Genomic DNA, 17735 nt, shown 5'->3' with positions numbered 1-17735 from the left:
AACAGAAACATGAATAGCAGTCAATGATTCAACACTATGTTGAATTATGAAATAGCGGTAGATGAATGAAAATTGTTCCCTCGATATAGATAGCCAAACCATCCCATGAAGGGGGTGACAGATCATCTGTATCATCCTTACATATGTTGACATTTTATTACATAAGTCCACATGTGATGACAAAACTGATAATCTCTGGAGGCTCTGGATGCAGCCCTCCAAGGTCATTAACCTGGCCCCTGTCCTAAACTTTAGACTTAGGTTGACCTAAATCTGAAACGACTTGAAGGCACACAACAACAACAACAACAACAACAACAACCCTAATTTTGGACTATTTCATCATTGTGCGGCCCTCTGACAGTCTGAGGGACCATGAACCGGCCCTCCACTTAAAAAGTTTGAGGACCCCTGCACTAGAGCAACACCCCCAGAGAAAGTCCAAAAGTTCAGAAGGCTGTATTGATCTAAAACCATTTCAAGTGGGTTTCCTATCTACAAGTTGTTCAGAAAGCCATTCTCAAAATATTTTAAGTTACAACATAAATGTCTCAGAATAATGCCTAATGAATTGAAAGAATAAATTTCTGCTCTGTTTACTATAAGCTAAACAAAGAAAGAAAGGGAATCAAAAGGCAAATTTTGTTATAGTCCCCACTAATCAAAAAGTCCCAAGTATCTGCTCCATTAAGCCACCCTGCAGATAATTTAATAATTTCTCAGCAACTAAATCAGCAATGGGTGAATAATGATGGAAGATTTCCAAGTCTAAACCTTGTCCTGAGGTCAGATCTCTCTTGGTTCTAATGGAGATGGGAAGAACATCTGAATATTCTCAATGCCCCCATCCTAAAAAGAAATCCACTTTGCATTTTTGAGTGATAAAACAAGAAAAGGACCTTTAAAGCTATAGCCTAAAATCCTTGACTTCCTGCCACCACACCTTCTCAATATCGTGCGTGGTATGTGACATGAACCAGCTGAGGATCCTAGAAAGCTTCAGCCTTCAAATTGTTGGCTACCTCCCTCCTTTCTGCCATGCTGGGTGAGAAAATGGTTAAGTCCACTGAGGATCCCGAAAGGCTACTGCTTCCAGATCCCTTCCTGCCCTGCATTAACGTTAGAGAGTAGCAAGCCAGAAGTAGCTTCCCTGCCTCCCCATCCAAGCGGCTCACCCTGCAAGACATTTGTTCAAGAACCTGCATAGGTTTTGAAAATGTCTGGTAGCAAAGAGAAAAATGCTTGTTTGTTCTCCCTTTGGGAAAACAACTTAACAAAGCATATAGTTCTTACTTCCTCTGGTTGTCTGTTAAGGTAATTCCTTGCGTTGAGACTTTGAAGTGAACAATAGTAGCGGAAGGTGGGGTATCGACGGCCAGTGTCTCAGTGATAGCTTTGGCGATGGCCTGTGGTCCTGTTAAGGATTCCATCTCCACTGAGTTAATGAAGAGCACGTTGCAGGCTGGAAAAGAAGGGGCAGACAATGACCGGTATGGAGGAAAGAAACAAACACTGACACCAGCCTGCTGCTGCTTACTTGGTGAGAAGGTTAATACACACATGTGTAGCTTATTTGCTTCCTATTAATAAAGAGTCTACCATCTTAACTGCAAAAAACAGGAGAGAACTTGCATTGCTATCTGTCTTCCTCTATGACAACAAATTAATAACAGGCTTACTTTTTTCACCAGTTAACATGCTGATGTCTGTCACTTTCATGTTGAACCAGATGGTGGAGTCTGAATACTTAGATATCAAGGCGGATGAATGTGCTAAATTACTGTATATACTCAAGTATAAGCCTAGTTTTTCAGCCCTGTTTTAGGGCTGAAAAAGCTCCCCTTGGCTTATACTCGAGTGATGGTCCTTGCTGGCTTTTATTCAGGTCGGCTTATTCTTGAGTACATAGGTATTCAGAGTTGGACAGTCTTATCTTATAAAGTCTTATTATTTTAAATTACAGTTTTATATAAATACTCAAAAACATTTAACCCACTGATGACTCAAATAATGCAATTTTATTAATATCTATTTTTATTTTTGAATTTGACCTGTAGCTGCTGCCTTTCCCACTCTCGTCTTATACTCGAGTCAATAAGTTTTCCCAGTTTTTGTGGTAAAATTAGGTGCCTCGGCTTATATTCGGGTCGGCTTATACTTGAGTATATACAGTAATATAGTATAGTTACTTCAGTTTATACATCTTACAGATATTGCTTATCTATAATGCTAAAATTGCAATCCTGAACAATGGGACACAGCAGTAAGTCTGAGTCCCCTTCAGGGTGAGAAGGGCGGGATATAAATTTATTAAATAAATAAATAAATAAGTGTGTTTGCATACACTCATCCCTCTATTATGCATAGATCATTCACTTGTGTTTCCATTGCTTGCAACAGGGGTGGGAAACTGCCAAAGGTCTGTACTCCAGACCTTGGAATGGTCAAACCCCTTGCCAGTCCTCTCCATTTTCCCTGAAAGAGGAATCTTGTTTCCATGGGATGAGGGACAATGTTACTATGCTGTCCCCAAGCTATTTTAGAACCAGGAAGGATTTTTTTCAAAACAGGAAGTCATAAATATCACTTCTGGTCTGGAGGGCAGGGGCAGACTCCCTGCACCCATGATTCACCTGTGGGGGCCAGAAAGCATAGCAAAATTACCCTGATGACTCCAACATGAAGGGTGTAAGGGAATTCTTAAGAAATAAATATAACATAGAATATAGGACAGTGAGGGAGCATCAGGGAATACATGCAATCCAATACATCTTGTCCATCTTGGCCTGCTATATTTATTCCAATTCCTTCCCTTCTTGGGTCCTCAGAAAGAAATTAGCCAACCACAGCCCTTATTTTAATTGATACTTTTCAAGCAAACTAACTGTTCAGGTGTATACAAATCTAAATCTGATGACTGAGGTACAAATACATCTAAAAGCCTAGTGTATTTATTTAAAAGGTAAAGGTTTCCCCTGACGTTCAGTCGTATCCGACTCTGGGGGTTGGTGCTCATCTCTATTTCTAAGCTGAAGAGCCGGCATTGTCCGTAGACACCTCCAAGGTCATGTGGCCGGCATGACTGCATGGAACGCCATTACCTTCCCGCCGGAGCGGTATCTATTGGTCTACTCACATTTGCATGTTTTCGGACTGCTAGGTTGGCAGAAGCTGGAGCTAACAGCGGGTGCTCACCCCGCTCCCCGGATTTGAACCTGGGACCTTTCGGTCTGCAAGTTCAGAGCTCAGTGCTTTAACACACTGAGCCACCAGAGGCTCCCAGTGTATTTATTATATGGGTGGAAATATGGAACCTGGTCAATCTGAAAGATATGGAGAACATGCAGAATAAGGAACAATGTGTAGGCCTGGCCTGACCCTATCTTTTAAAAAACACTGGGAAGAACTCACCCAATCAAGGATTTACTCTTTCGTGGCTTGGCTTTGTTTCATTTGCTTTCCCCTTACTCTTGTAATTGCTTCCGTAAACATTTGCAAACTGATCCTTCCCTCATTATTTTAAAATCTAAGTTAAAAACAGTCTTATTTTCCAAAGCTTTTGAAATTGTCGCTTAATATTGTTTTATAATCCTATATATTTTATTTATATTATAGAACTTATTTCCAAATAGTTGTGTGTGTGTATATCTATAACGTATGTGTTTGAGTGAACTTACCTATTATATAAATAGAACTTACTGACATTATAGATTGTATGCCTTTGGCAGGATTAAATGTTTTTGTCTGTTTTAATTGTAAAATGCCATGCACATTGATGGCACTAAATAAATAAGTTAGTAGTAGTAGTAGTAGTAGTAGTAGTAGTAGTAGTGGTGGTTGTGGTAGTTAAAACATAAGAAGAAAGTGATGGTACTCTCAAACTGCATTAGTATTGTTTCCCCAAGTCTTTGTGTAGCAGTATTCTATCTGTATTTATTTGGAAGTAAGTTCTATTGTCTTCAGTGGAGTTTACTCTCACACAAGTTGAACAAATTCACAGTCTATTTTTGGTGTTAGAAGTGTCAATGATCTTCCTTTCTGCTCAAGCCACTTACCTGCTCCCTGTTTGAGCAAGTCAGTCGCTGAATTGCTTGATGAGGTTGTCTCTTTTGTTTCATCCATGGGATCTTTTTTTTAAAAAACAACAAACAAAAAAAAGGAGAGGTAACAGATAAGACGACTAGTTTGGCTCATTAACACATATTTGTGCCATCTTTTGTATGCACAAGCCATATGGTTTAAGTAGGTTAACAAAATATAGGTTTACTTTTTGTGCCAAATATTTGAAATACATTTTAATATATTGGGAATGTTTTTTCTTATCTCAGCATTTTTACAAATAGCATCATTAGGTAATAGCTATAACAGGTTTACTGTATTATAACAGGAAGGAATGTTTTTACTCATACAATGCAAGAAAAAAGGACAGTATTTTCTTCACCTACCTGGCTCTCGAGGGATAGACAGGCAGATATACATAAAGACAATAGTTGCTATCTTAAGAAATGCATGCTGTTATGTAACCAGGTTTCAATAAGATCCATTACAAGCAAAATGTATTAGATTTCTAGTAGGGTGTCACATGCTCAACTCCCTGTTATACATGAGGATGCTGTTGCCTTTCCCCACATTTAATTCATGTTTGTATATCCTTCTGTCTTTTTAATTTAAGATCAAGTCATGGGGTGCTGTGGCTTTTAACTGTGAATTTTTCAGTGCTGTTTGTGTTTAATTCTGTGTTGATATTTGTATATTTGTATATTTTAAATTGTATACTAATGCTTTTATATCAATACGCTTTGAGTTCCCTTAGGAGAGATAAAGTGGGGTATAATAATAATAATAATAATAATAATAATAATAATAATAATAATTTCAAACCTGAATCTTATAAATACAGATGTAAATATCTCTTGTTATTTTCTCACACACGAAAATGAAAAATTCCAAAAAATGTTTTTTTTAATCGCCGGGCTTTCTGTGAAAACTTCATTTAAACCAATCTCTGCATTTTGTGCAGTGATATGTTTCTGCACAAAACATTGCATTTTGTACAAATGTAACATTTGGGGTCAAATATAGTTTATACAAATGAAATTTTGGCCTCAAAATCCTAAAATTGGAAAACTTATTTCAAAAGCCACATTAAATCTACTTCAGAAATTCATTTCTGGACAAGGACAAAAAAAGATATCAATATTATTTATAGCCTTAATTAGTTACATAAATTGAACTCTAAAACTCAAGAGACAAGCTAAATTGGACAGTTCCAAAGCTTCTAATTGTGTCATGTTGACCAAAGCAGGAATTCGGAAGGTGACTTCTCCACTCAGAGATGTTGAACTCACCCAAGTGCACATGTCCAAACATGCAAACACATGCACATCTTGCAGATGAATATTCTATGGTGACATTTTCTGTACCCTGCATTTCACCCTACTCACATGACTTGATGTTAGTGCCTTTACCTCGGTCAGGAATGACCAGCTTGCAGGGCAAAGCCAGAGGCATAATGGAGTGCTGGTAAACCAGGGCAGATAGGCAACCTGTGTAAAGGATAGTTAAAACAGTCAAAGATGTTTTGATATTGATGTCACTCACACTCTGCTATTGAAGACTGTTATGATGATATGTTGCTTATACACTCCTTACTGAACTCTGTATAGGCCACATGAATAGAGAGACACATAAACATAAATGGAACAAGCACTAAGATTACCCGGGACCACTACACAGTTCTAGGAAATATATTCTCTAGAGCTGTTTCTGAATAATGTATCTGAGCCTGTTTCATCTCAGGGCTGTCAGCACTATTGCTCATGACACCTAGCCTTTTTAAAACAACTTAAACTTTTGGTTTTATCTAGTTGGAAAAATGTTACTCCTCTAAGCTGGGGAAGATCTGTAGAAACAAAAACTCAACTGGAAATAACAAAATTCTGACATTTCAGTACCACTTAGGGCTACAAAAAAAACCCCCGTCGATGTCTCCCATAGACTAATAGAGTTGGAAGAGACTGTGTGGGCTATCCAGTCCAACCTCCTGCCAAGAAGCAGGAAATTGCATTCAAAGCAACCCCAGCAGATGGCCATCCAGCCTCTGCTTAAAAGCCTCCAAAGAAGGAGCCTCCACTACACTTCGGAGCAGAGAGTTCCACTGCCGAACAGCTCTCACAGTGAGGAGGTTCTTCCTAATGTTTAGTGGAATTTTATTTCCTGTAATTTAAAGCCATTGTTCCACATCCTAGTCTCCAGGGCAGCATAAAACAAACTTATTCTCTCCTCCCTATGATTTCCCCCCACATATCAATACATGGCTATTATATCTCCTCTCAGCCTTCTCTTCTGCAGGCTAAACATGCCCAGTTCTTTAAGCCATTCCTCATAAGGCTTGTTCTTCAGACCCTTTATCATTTTAGTCGCCCTTCTCTGGTTCAGACTGAAAATGGACTGCCAAAATCACTTGTCACACTTTAAACACCTTTTCACTTTCATAATGAAAATGTTCGTAAATGCTATTTCAGGTTCCATTCATTCCCAAAAAAGCATAAAACAAGTGGTAAGATGAAGGAAGGCTGCACAGATAGAAGTAAAAGTTATGCATGTGATAAGAAGAAATTAAAAGACATTGGGCACACATACAATAAATAATCATCTGAAGCTATGGGGCAAAAGGGAGTGGTAAAAGCGTTATATAAGTCCGGAGGACCATGGCCACATCTAATTCTGCTTGTGAAGTTTTTTACGGTAGCCATTAGAACAAATCATGCTTTCATAGGAAAAGCAAATTCACTTGTAATGCAAGTGTTTTCACTTAATATTACAAATCCTGTTCCCTAAATTACAGAATATCTACAGTACTGTTTTTAAACACAGCCTCCGCCAGAGGGCAGGATGGGACAGCGTATAGAGGACAAAATGTGTGCTTACCAAAATTTGGCTCATTAGGACATCCTTTTAGCTTTACACCTTTAGGGCTGGTTTCTATCAGGAAATGCCTTACAAGCTCATTAGCAAGATCTCCTGTAGGGGATAAAGCCACATATACTGATTTCTTGTCAGTACAAAATATATCTGGTTTCAAAACAAATATCTGATCTGGAAGTTCAGTAATTCCACCCACCCACACACCCCACACACAAACATGTGCTAGTACCATATTTTTGCTCCCTGCTCACAATTCCTTCTTGTAGAAGGAGTACCAGCCAATGGATCATGGGCAGGCATTAGTCCAAGGACCACAACTTTGAGTAACATTGCAGTAAGTTGCAGAAGAAGAGGTCAATCGGTACCATCTGATTTTTCAGAGTTGTGGGTGAGATTATGGGGCAAAGTTATATATTCTCTAATTCTCATATTATTCAAAATGATTAAGAACCGGGTTTAGTCCTCTTTTTGTGAAAATGTGACATGTTAACTAAAATGTTTCCATTTTTGTATGACTCATCGCTGGAGAAATGGGTAGTACTAAATTTGGCTCATTGGGCATCCTTTCAGTGTGTAGAAGTGCACATACTGAATTTCATGTGGATGCATACTTCCAAAAGCAGTGGTTCTCAACCTTGGCCCCCAGATGTTTTTGGCCTACAACTCCCAGAAATCCCTGCCAGTTTACCAGTGGTTAGGATTTCTGGGAGTTGAAGGCCAAAAACATCTGGGGACCCCAGGCTGAGAACCACTGCCCTAAAGCAAAAGGGAAGGGACCAGGCACTGCCCTGAGTCCACAAGACCCTTCCTTCCTTGACAGAGCAGCAGGAGGGGAACTGTCCTCTAAGACACAATCAACTCCCCTTTCTCCTCTTTCTTAGCCTCCACCTGTAACACACACAAAACTGGGGCTGACCAGAGAGGATTTTGCTGCTGCTGTCGCTGGAGAGGGCATATGGGAATTAATCAAAGCATGTGTCAGTTGTAGGGAGATGATGCAGAAGGTTTCTTCATTTGTTTTCTATCCCAACAAATTGTTCACAAAATATGACAAATTTCAACAACTGATTCAATCTGAACTAGGGCTATATGACCCTATGATATGAGGGTTAGGGAGGATGGGGCTGATTGGAATAGTAGATAGAAAGGAGGCTCTTAGATCAGCAAAGAGACTATACCCTTTTTATTCTGCTGCACAACACCAGGAGGTGGAGAAGCCACTTTCATGGCCAATCCATAGGCTCCCCTGAAGGAGTGGCTGTCTCGGATGATGAAGGCCCCAGGTTCCTTGTCTTTCAGCAATGCAATGGCTGGGGGTAGGGAGAAAAACACCATCATCATCATCATCATCATCATCATCATCATCATCATCATCATCATCATCATCATCATCATCTGGTCTATCTTTGCCTCCAAAATGAGATTCAGGACAGCTTACAAAAAGTTTAAAAATATTGATAAAACCATAAGCAAAAACACATCAAACATTATTTTAAAAATACAGTTAGATTATCCACAGAATTAAAACCATTTAAAATAAACTCACTAAAAAGACATGTGATATAACACACTATTAAAAGCCCTTGCAATCAATTCCTAAAATGTGTTGGGGATAAAAAAATGTTTCATTGTTTGAACTCTCTCCCCTGGAGTGTGGTGGAGGCTCCTTCTTTGGAGGCTTTTAAGCAGAGATTGGATGGCCATCTGTCGAGGGTGCTTTGAATGCGATTTCCTGCTTCTTGGCAGGGGGTTGGACTGGATGGCCCATGAGGTCTCTACTATTCTATGATTCTATGACCAAAAGGATAGTTCTATTATTCTTGGGTGCAATTATTTATTGGACCTATGTGTTCAGTTTCAAATCATCTCATTACACACATATTTATTAAGAAGATTATCCCTCCTCCCATTCCTGTTAAGCACTTATAAACAGTGGGTGAAGACACTCAGAGGCACAGACTTAGCTTGTTGGTTCCTGTTTCAGTGAATGCTGAATGTGGTCTTGATTTTAGTCTGAACTTTAAAGGAGTGATCCAAGATAACCAGATTTTATTTGTGGTACAGAGTTCAGCACCTTGGATAGTGCCTTTAAAGTTCAGTGTAAATAATGGAACATATTCACAGCCCCAGTGATATGGAAGACATTAGATACTAATGGTTAAAATGTCAGACAGAAAAATAACTGTATCTTGGGACACAAAGACAGCAGCAGCTGGACCCACTGGATGAATAAGGAGGGAATACAACACGTTCACAACATCATGAGCATGGGACAAAGATGCCTGACCTATTCTTATCCTCCCCTCCTTACCCAGCTTTTAACACTCATTTTCAATGTGTAAAGTCATTTTCAATGTGATTTTTTTCCTATGGCTCAATTGAGGCAAGCATGAAAATGCAGGAGTGGCACAAATGTCCTTCTCCCAGAGAATCTGGGTCTGAATCAGGGCCAACAGTCATTCAGTAACAAGTCACTTTACCCTTGCAAGGGGAGAGATCAAGGAAATGAAGGGACGTGTACTTGGATTAAGGACGGATCTGCAGCCTAGGGCTGCCAAGTGCCTCAGCTGTTGAATGGGTGAGGGAATTGCTGTTGACAGAGACATAAACAAAGTCCTTTAAAGGGGTCGCTCACAACTATCTGAAAAGTAGCTTCACATCATTGAAAACAGAACTGAGTACCTGGGAGAGTGCCCTTTTTAGACCACAACTTCCAGAATCTCCTTGCTAGAGGCCATGCTGGCTGAGAAAATCAGTGAGCCGTGAACCAGAAAATTTTCCAAACCCCATTTTATTTCATTTGTTTATCATTATTTGTTATCTTTCTCCCAATGTACGACTGAATGTGGTTTAGAAAATAAGGTAAAGCCGAAAATAGTTAAAACATGGACAAATACAAATTTTAAAGCATTAAATAAACATCCAAAACGTTAGTAAAGGTAAAAGTTTCCCCTGACTTTAAGTCCAGTCGTGTCCGACTCTGGGGGTTGGTGCTCATCTCCATTTCTAAGCCGAAGAGCCGGCGTTGTCCGTAGACACCTCCAAGGTCATGTGGCTAGCATGACTGCATGGAACGCCGTTACCTTCCCCTCGGAGAGGTACCTATTGATCTACTCACATTTGCATGTTTTCGAACTGCTAGGTTGGCAGAAGCTGGAGCTAACAGCAGACGCTCACTCCGCTCCCTGGATTTGAACCTGGGACCCTTCGGTCTGCAAGTTCAGCAGCTCAGTACTGGGCCACACTGGGCCACCGGAGGCTCCCAAAACATTAGTTTGCAATAATATTAAAATCTAATAATAGTGTTCAAAATATGTTCAACAAACCAAAGTTTCAAAATTGCCAGATTTATATGGTCTTCTATTGCTATGCTAGTGTAAAATAATATCTTTTTATATTTTGTTTTAATTAACTGTATTAATATTTGTTTTAAAGTTTTATAATGAGAAATATTTTAAAATTTTATTCTGTGAACCACCTGGGGGAGGCTGCATTGTCAACATTCAAGGTTTGTTTTTTTAAGGTTTGTTTTTTTAAGGTTTTTTTTTGGGGGGGGGGGGTGTATGTGAAAAATAATGCCTGTGAATCATCTTATATTACAGAATGATAATAGGTCTGTATGCATGAAGTGTATGGAGGAGCTTTGAAAGGAAAGAAAAATTCACACGTTTTAAACCAGTGCTCCTCAACGGAGAGGTCTATTGAGCAGCACAAGCTACCAGTCCATGATGACTTCCTGAAAAAGAAAGCAACACTTGGGAGTCAGTGGACACAAATAGAATGCCAGTCTTGACACATTTGGAAAACCTCATCAGAAAAATAAGAAGCACTGGTTTAAACAAGAAGTAGAGCTCACACTTGCTCAGCATTCTGGGTCCCTCTACAATAGATTGATTCAGTTTGTGTTCATTCACTGAATCCTGACATACTTCCAAAATCAAATCCTGATGCCGTTGAAATTAGAGAATAATCCCACAGTTTGGGCTTAATTTGAGAGATGTATAGGATACAAAAGAACTTTATATTCTTGAGTAGAGGGTAGTATCAACCAATAGTTTTGGAGATGTCCATCACAACTTAAAATAGTTATTATATACAACTGGCCAATGAGAGACTTTTCTAAGTGATGTACATATGAAAGGATATATTATTCAAAGGATTAAGCTGCTTAATTGTACTCTATTTTAATTCTGTCAAACTGGCTGAGGTTCAAAGGTGAGAAACAAAGAAAGTTATGCTTTGAGAATACCAGTGCTATGAGGAAATGGTTGAAGGAATCTGGACTGTTTAGTCTACAGATGGAAGAAACTGTGAGGTAAGAACAAGAGAACTGTTTTCCAAAGTAGGGAAAATGTCTATGAATATGAAAATATCTAGAAAGCTAAAGAGAAAAGGAGCCTAGGGCACCCTATCCCAAACCACTTCATTGCATCATCCAACAGTTCCATTATCTGTAAGTCAAACTCCAATGAATTCTGGGGTGCCAAGTTTGTGAAATCCTGATCTAGAGAATTTGATTAAGACAAATGTAAAATGTATTATGTTTCCTGATATATTACAACAATGTGATTAAACACGAGAATGAATAAAGAAGAATTCCACTCTCCAATAATACTAGTGATTCCACATAGGTAATAAAACTAACGCTCCTTCATCCTAAAGTATGCTGATCATGTGCAGAGCATGGAAAATATACGTTCTGGGCTACAACTTCCAGGGTACTCCAGCCAGCCTGGACATTATAGCCACATAGGGTGTTCCTAGAGCTGCAGTCCAAAAAATGTGCTTTTTTTCTTTCAGGTTCTGCATCTACCACCATGTCACCTTATCATGAGAACATTGTAATGTGACATTCAAATGTGTCATGGGTAATCCCTCATAACTTCCAAAAGAATCACTGTGCCTCAAAAGAAAAATGGCTCGCAAAACAGAGTTATGATGTTATACTCCAACTACTGTCATGAGGAGGCCTCTTGAAAGGTGTGATTTGGTATTTTCTAGCTGGCTCTGTGATTAATTTGGTCTCCAGCATCACATTCTTGGAATTTGATTCCTAGGTGTTTTGTAGAATACCATCTTCTGCAAACCCACCTTGTTCCCTGGAAATCTCCGGCTTGTACCAATACTTGGAAGTATCTTGGACAAACTTCACGTTAGCTCTGGTCTCAGGACTATTGTCTAAGAAACAGAAGAAAAGAAGAAAAGAGAATGAAGCAGGGTGTATGCATGAGAGAGAATTGCCAAGGGAAAAAAAGGAGTTGACAACATCATTTTTTTTCTGACCCAGCCCACTGCCAACATATGGCCCTTAGCTAACTAGTCCCTAAGGAATGTGGCTCTCAAAGGAAACAAACCCTCCCCCCTTTTTATTTCAAGGAACATGAGGTAACAAACCTGTGTGGGTTTGATTAATGTGCAGCTGGAAGACTATCTAGGAATCCTATATATGCTTGGAAATCATGATGGAAGACAAATTAAATAAAAACATCAAGGAAAAAACAACTTCCATATTTGTGAAAAGATTCCTGAATTAATATGTTCTTTCAAAAACAGGAACATTGGGATGTGACCATAATTGACCAAGCAAATAAGAATCAACTTAAAGGATTCTATTTAAAAAGAGGAAAACATCATGCACACCTGTCAGGAGTAACTTAATAGTGATAGTCCAAGAGCTGTTGCTAAACTAGATTACTTTTTAAGATATCTGGAGTACCCCTTAAATCTCTGTTTATTGAATTCCATTATTCCATGATAAGATGTTTTGAAGCCATGGCTGAATGGTAACAAGATACCAGTGAGAGGAATGATGCTTGTATCCAGCCATATCTATTTAATTATAGGGAAATAAGGCAGAAAGAGCCCAGAGGAGTTATCAACAAACTTATGAAAAAATCTAAGGACTTCAGGGAAATTTTTCATAGTGATCTAAAATTTTCCTGCTTCTTACAGGGGGTTGGACTGGATGGCCCGTGAGGTCTCTTCCAACTCTACAATTCTACGATTCATCTACCAAGCTTACACATCCCTCTATTGCTGGATAGGTAATCTAGAATTCCCCTCTCTTTCCCCTTCTGAGTGCTACACAGGAAGAAGTGAGGTTTTACCTAGCATTGAGAACTTGGAGAAATCTGGTAGAGTCTGATGAAAAGCCATGCCACTACTGCTGCTGGGACTGGACATGCCACTGGAGATGGGTGATGAGGTTTTGCCATTCACTGTGGCATAGTTGGGCAGGCTATTTGATCGATCCCCTGATGACATCCTTCTCTTCTCTGGAAGCTGCGGTTGCGGTGGGGTAGGGCTCCCCTGCCTGTAAATGGCTGAGTCAGGGGAAGAAGAATGTGGACTGCTCACTCCATGGTAGTAGGCCGGGGATACAGGAAAAGATGGTGTGGATGGAGCTTGGTAGCCTCCAGCACTGCTTTGGCGGGACAGCGCCGGGCGCTTCTCCTCAGGAGTTGAGTATCCATAGATGACATGCCGATCCAAACTGGGACTACCAGAAACTACAGATGTACCTCCTCCCATTACAGGCTGGTGCCGAACAAGGTTTGGGCTCCCAGGTGCTGCAACGAGGTTGCCATGTGGACCCATTAAGTGCCTGCTCATACTTGGGCTTCCTGGTGTTCCCACCATGTTGGTGGTGACAGCTCTCCGCCCAAATCCCGGGCTAGGAGGAGTATTGGTGGCCACTGTTCTGTGGAGAGAATGGGGGCTTCCAGGCATGACATGGACCCCAACTGCACTGACTTGAGGCTGAGACCTCTCTAGTTGAGAACTAACTCGGCCATCAGGGAAATCAGCACTCATATAGCTTGGGAGGCCCTGAGTTGATGTTGATGTGTTTTGGTAGCTGCTGTGTGCCGAGGGCACCTGAGAAATATTGCTGGACTGGAAGCTGGAGTCAGCAGAGGGCTGGGAGGGTATGGCTATACTGGTACTGTTCTCCGAAGGGTAGCTGTTTATCGAGGCCCTGGTGGAAGTAAAGGAAGAGATCAGAGATCACTAGAGGCCACCTGACAAAGCAGGACATTTTTTTTCTTTAAAAAGCTAGTGCTCCAAATAACACTATGGCTGAGCTTGGTAGCTTGTAGCTCTTGTTCTAATTTCAGAAGCCTGTGATCAGTTCAGACTTATTTTTTCCCTGTCAACCCTTCCTTAAATCAAACAGTTCCCACACCCATACTGGTAACCTTTATATTCATTCAAATAAATAACAAGATACTTTTTTGCTCTTAGAGATTTTGATATTCATCTTCCATTCTCCTAAGTAACTCTTGATTAATTTGACATTTTGGATTTGTTTTAAAATTTCAGTTAGAAAAATCATCGCATGACTCTATCAATGCAAATATTTTGGAGGCAAAACTATTTCACAATAAACTGGGAAAGTGACCTTTGTGTGTGGACAAATGCTAACAGGTCGATGACAGCTTGCTGCCAAAAAAAAAAAGCCATTAAAGGACATATTCTAAGAGAAAATAAGAGAACAGCATACTTATACCTACATATAATTGCTAGTCCAGTAAAACAGATTCATGGATTATGTCACTAAATATTAAACTAACACTTTAATTCCTTTCCACACACACAAGAAAATCAAACAATTATTCCTGAATACTTGATGCTGAATGTATGACTACAAGTAAACTCATATCTTTCATGTTTTTCTTTTTTTTTGGGGGGGGGGGCTATTCCAATATTATGCATCAGCCTATGAAGACAAGCAAAAAGACCATAGCTACATGTTAGCTATCAAAAGAACTCCCACTCCATACATGTGAGTGATGCTCCGTTGAAACTGCTGACTTACACTTGCCCTTTCTTACCCATCTGTGCTGTGCATGGGGCTGCTGGACGCAACAGGGCTTGGTGAGGTGAAGGAGTTGGTGAAAGACCCATTCCTTTCTGGGGTCTCGATGCTGTAGATCTGCAGAGCTGGGGTTGATGGAGATTTCCCAACGGTGTGGCTTCCACTGCCACCAATGCCACCACCAGCTGCTGTACGTGCCACGGATTCCACATAGCTCCGGGGTTCTGAAGTGAAATGGGAAAAAAAGAGAAGAGAAAATGATGCAAATAACAAAATCCACAAAAGTCACACCTGCCAAGATGGAGGGCTGAGTTTAGTAAGATTATGGTCCAAAAGTCTTGAACTAAAAAAATATGTTTTGATTGTTTGTCTAAAAAAAGATCAGTTTTGGCATCACTCTGGCCACCAATGGGATGGTATTCCATAAACGGGATGCCACAACAGAGAAGGCCCTCTCCCATGGCCCTGTGTGAGATACTGTTCCCAACATGCAATCCTATTCAAGGAAGAATAGAGCTGCAGAGATTCAGACACATCTGGAAAAATGCAGCCCCAGCTGATCTAATGATTGCCCAGCACGGCTGCTCTACATGTCCCTGCAGGTGGACCAGGCTATACATCTTACCTTCCAAGGGATTGCACCGTGATCCTTATGTATGACCACTCACATACAGACAAATCTGCCCAGATTAGTAAATTCTAACATGCTTACACTACAAACACAATCTTTCTCCCTGGAATCTATCACCAACTTTCTTGAAGGCAGCCCTTCAGTTTCTTCTGGGAATTTGATTTACTGCCAGGGTTATCTTATGGTTACAGCAATATCAACAAAAATCTGGAATTTTAATTTCAGTCTGGTCCCATACAATTTCAGAGTATTTCCTCTTTTACTACCCACAATAACCACAGAGACATACATGCACACAGACACACACATACAAAAAGAAGGAGTGAGGGGGGCAGTTTTTAAAAAAAATGTAAATGGTCTTTTGCTTACTTCACCCACCGTTTCCCCCTTCTTTATATTGAACATTGTATGAACAGTATCACACAAGCATTCCAAATCCTTCAGCAACTTTGCTTAGCAAGATGCATGAAGTTCTACCGTATGATGTAGAGAGCAGGGGCAACAGAAAAGCTTCCAAATTTCATTTCTCATTTTCAAGGAATCCTAGCAAGCTCCTTTCCATTTTTGGTGCATTTGTGGATGTGTCAGGACAGGTCTTTACATTTAATTTTTGGACTACAAATGTCCAGAATCTTTCAGCCATCATGGCCACTCAAAACATTACATTCCCAAGCTCTATCTCTTTTCTTCTCTTATCATCCTAGGACATGTATGACTGTTTTATTCTCAACTTTCCTAGAGCAAATAAAACCAATCCTCCCTTGCTTCTTGAGAATCCAATCCTTCCCTCCTTTCACTTATTCTTTTTTGCCCCACATTTCTTTCCTTCCTTTCCTGTGCTTACTTGAGGCCTCCTCCTCTGTCTTCTACCAGTATGTTAATACACTGGCAGATGGTGTGTGTGTGTGTGTGTGAGGTGTAGGGCACAGTGCCTTCTCAGTTCTGGCACCCTCATTGTGAAACATCCTTCTTTTAGAGCCTACACCAACTCACTTTATTTTGGAGCAAACAAAAATAATCACTTTTTTTAGACATCTAAATGGCAACTGATTTATTAAAAGATGTCTTTCCTCGTGGTTTTAAAACATTTTAGATGGTTTGGCCCTGTTTTAGCTCAGTCATACGTTTAATATACCTATAAGAAAAGGTAAAGGTTTTCCTCTGACATTAAGTCTAGTCATGGCTGGGGAATGGTGCTCATCTCCATTTCTAAGCTGAAGAAATGTATGTAGATACCTCCAAGGTCATGTGGCCGGAATGACTGCATGGAGTGCTGTTACCTTCCCACCAGTGGTACCTATTGATCTACTCACATTTGCTGGGGCTAACAGCTGGAGCTCACCCCGCTCCCCAGATTCGAACCACTAACCTTTTGGACAGCAAGTTCCGCAGCTCAGAGGTATAACCCACTGCGCCACTGGTTTAAATTATTTTTATTGTTTTTAATAGTTCTAAACCATTGATTTTACTTGTATATCACTCTGAAATCATTTGATATATTTCTGGAAATAAATCAAATAAATACTTAACATGTTCTGCTGGAAATGTCCTCAGTAAGAGAAAATGCTCTCTTACTGAGCACTGGAGCCAGAAAAACATGTTCTCTACTGTTCTCTTGCTGTAATGTAAAAGAATATTAGACTCAACATATACCCAAAGAAACAGTCACCGTGTTTTGTTGTTAGTCCTAGTTCCCATAGAAATGTGATGGAATTCAAGTCAGTACATTACTTGGTTTTGGAGTGGCAATAGAACCACAATAGGGCATCTTCACTACTCTCCTCCTTTAGGACATGCTCCATAAAGTGATAAAGATTCATCTTTGCTATAGAGATTTTAAACTGATGGCCACCTTTTGTGACGGATTCCTACACTGGCAGAGGGATAGACTCATTTGAAAATTCACAAGTCATCAGCAGAATAAATTAAAAATGCAATCAATAAAACCTCCTTCCAACCCTTCCTAAACTATAATGTTGGAATGCACCATTTTAGAATACCCAGGGATACACCAGGAAGGTAGGTGGGATTTTTAAAAGAAATGTTCAGTAACTCCATAGACAGATTATGTCTAGTAGTGACTCCTGGACAATCTTTTTTGTTTCTTTTGGGCATGGGGGACTTTACATTTGGCTGACAAAAATGTGTGCAATAGAATACTTTCAGTATTGCTGAGCTGAAAACCAGTTAAGTACATGGTCAGTTTTATGAAGATGAAGTAGGATTTCAAAGCTGGCAAGATAGATCTGGTGAGCAAGCCGTATCCTGTTATGTCCACAGTTGTTTTTGCCAATGAACCAAGCCCACCAAGGCAGGAGGGGCAGGAAGGATAGAAATGAAGTGTTGATCAACAAGGCTGGT

General features: G+C 40.0%; 1 protein-coding gene across 14 annotated transcripts in view; it reads right to left on the bottom strand.

The window, feature by feature from the left end:
- tns1 (tensin 1) overlaps nucleotides 1-17735 on the bottom strand; it is a 432533-nt gene that overhangs the window by 13571 nt on the left and 401227 nt on the right. For 10 of the 14 annotated variants that reach the window (XM_008110407.3, XM_008110425.3, XM_008110448.3 and 7 more), the window contains 8 exons: nucleotides 14760-14967; nucleotides 13035-13903; nucleotides 12019-12105; nucleotides 8106-8237; nucleotides 6931-7023; nucleotides 5445-5546; nucleotides 4056-4127; nucleotides 1294-1462 (listed from right to left, as the gene is read on the bottom strand). In XM_008110407.3, coding sequence (XP_008108614.2) covers nucleotides 1294-1462; nucleotides 4056-4127; nucleotides 5445-5546; nucleotides 6931-7023; nucleotides 8106-8237; nucleotides 12019-12105; nucleotides 13035-13903; nucleotides 14760-14967 — 1732 coding nt within the window. The remainder of the gene's footprint in view (nucleotides 1-1293; nucleotides 1463-4055; nucleotides 4128-5444; nucleotides 5547-6930; nucleotides 7024-8105; nucleotides 8238-12018; nucleotides 12106-13034; nucleotides 13904-14759; nucleotides 14968-17735) is intronic. The other 4 variants (XM_008110418.3, XM_062967328.1, XM_008110461.3 and 1 more) reach the window with 1 other exon arrangement.

Source organism: Anolis carolinensis, chromosome 1, assembly GCF_035594765.1.
Source record: "Anolis carolinensis isolate JA03-04 chromosome 1, rAnoCar3.1.pri, whole genome shotgun sequence".
Lineage (NCBI taxonomy): Eukaryota > Metazoa > Chordata > Lepidosauria > Squamata > Dactyloidae > Anolis > Anolis carolinensis.
The sequence above is the reverse complement of the archived record's forward strand: the minus strand, read 5'-3'. Positions and strand labels throughout refer to the sequence as shown.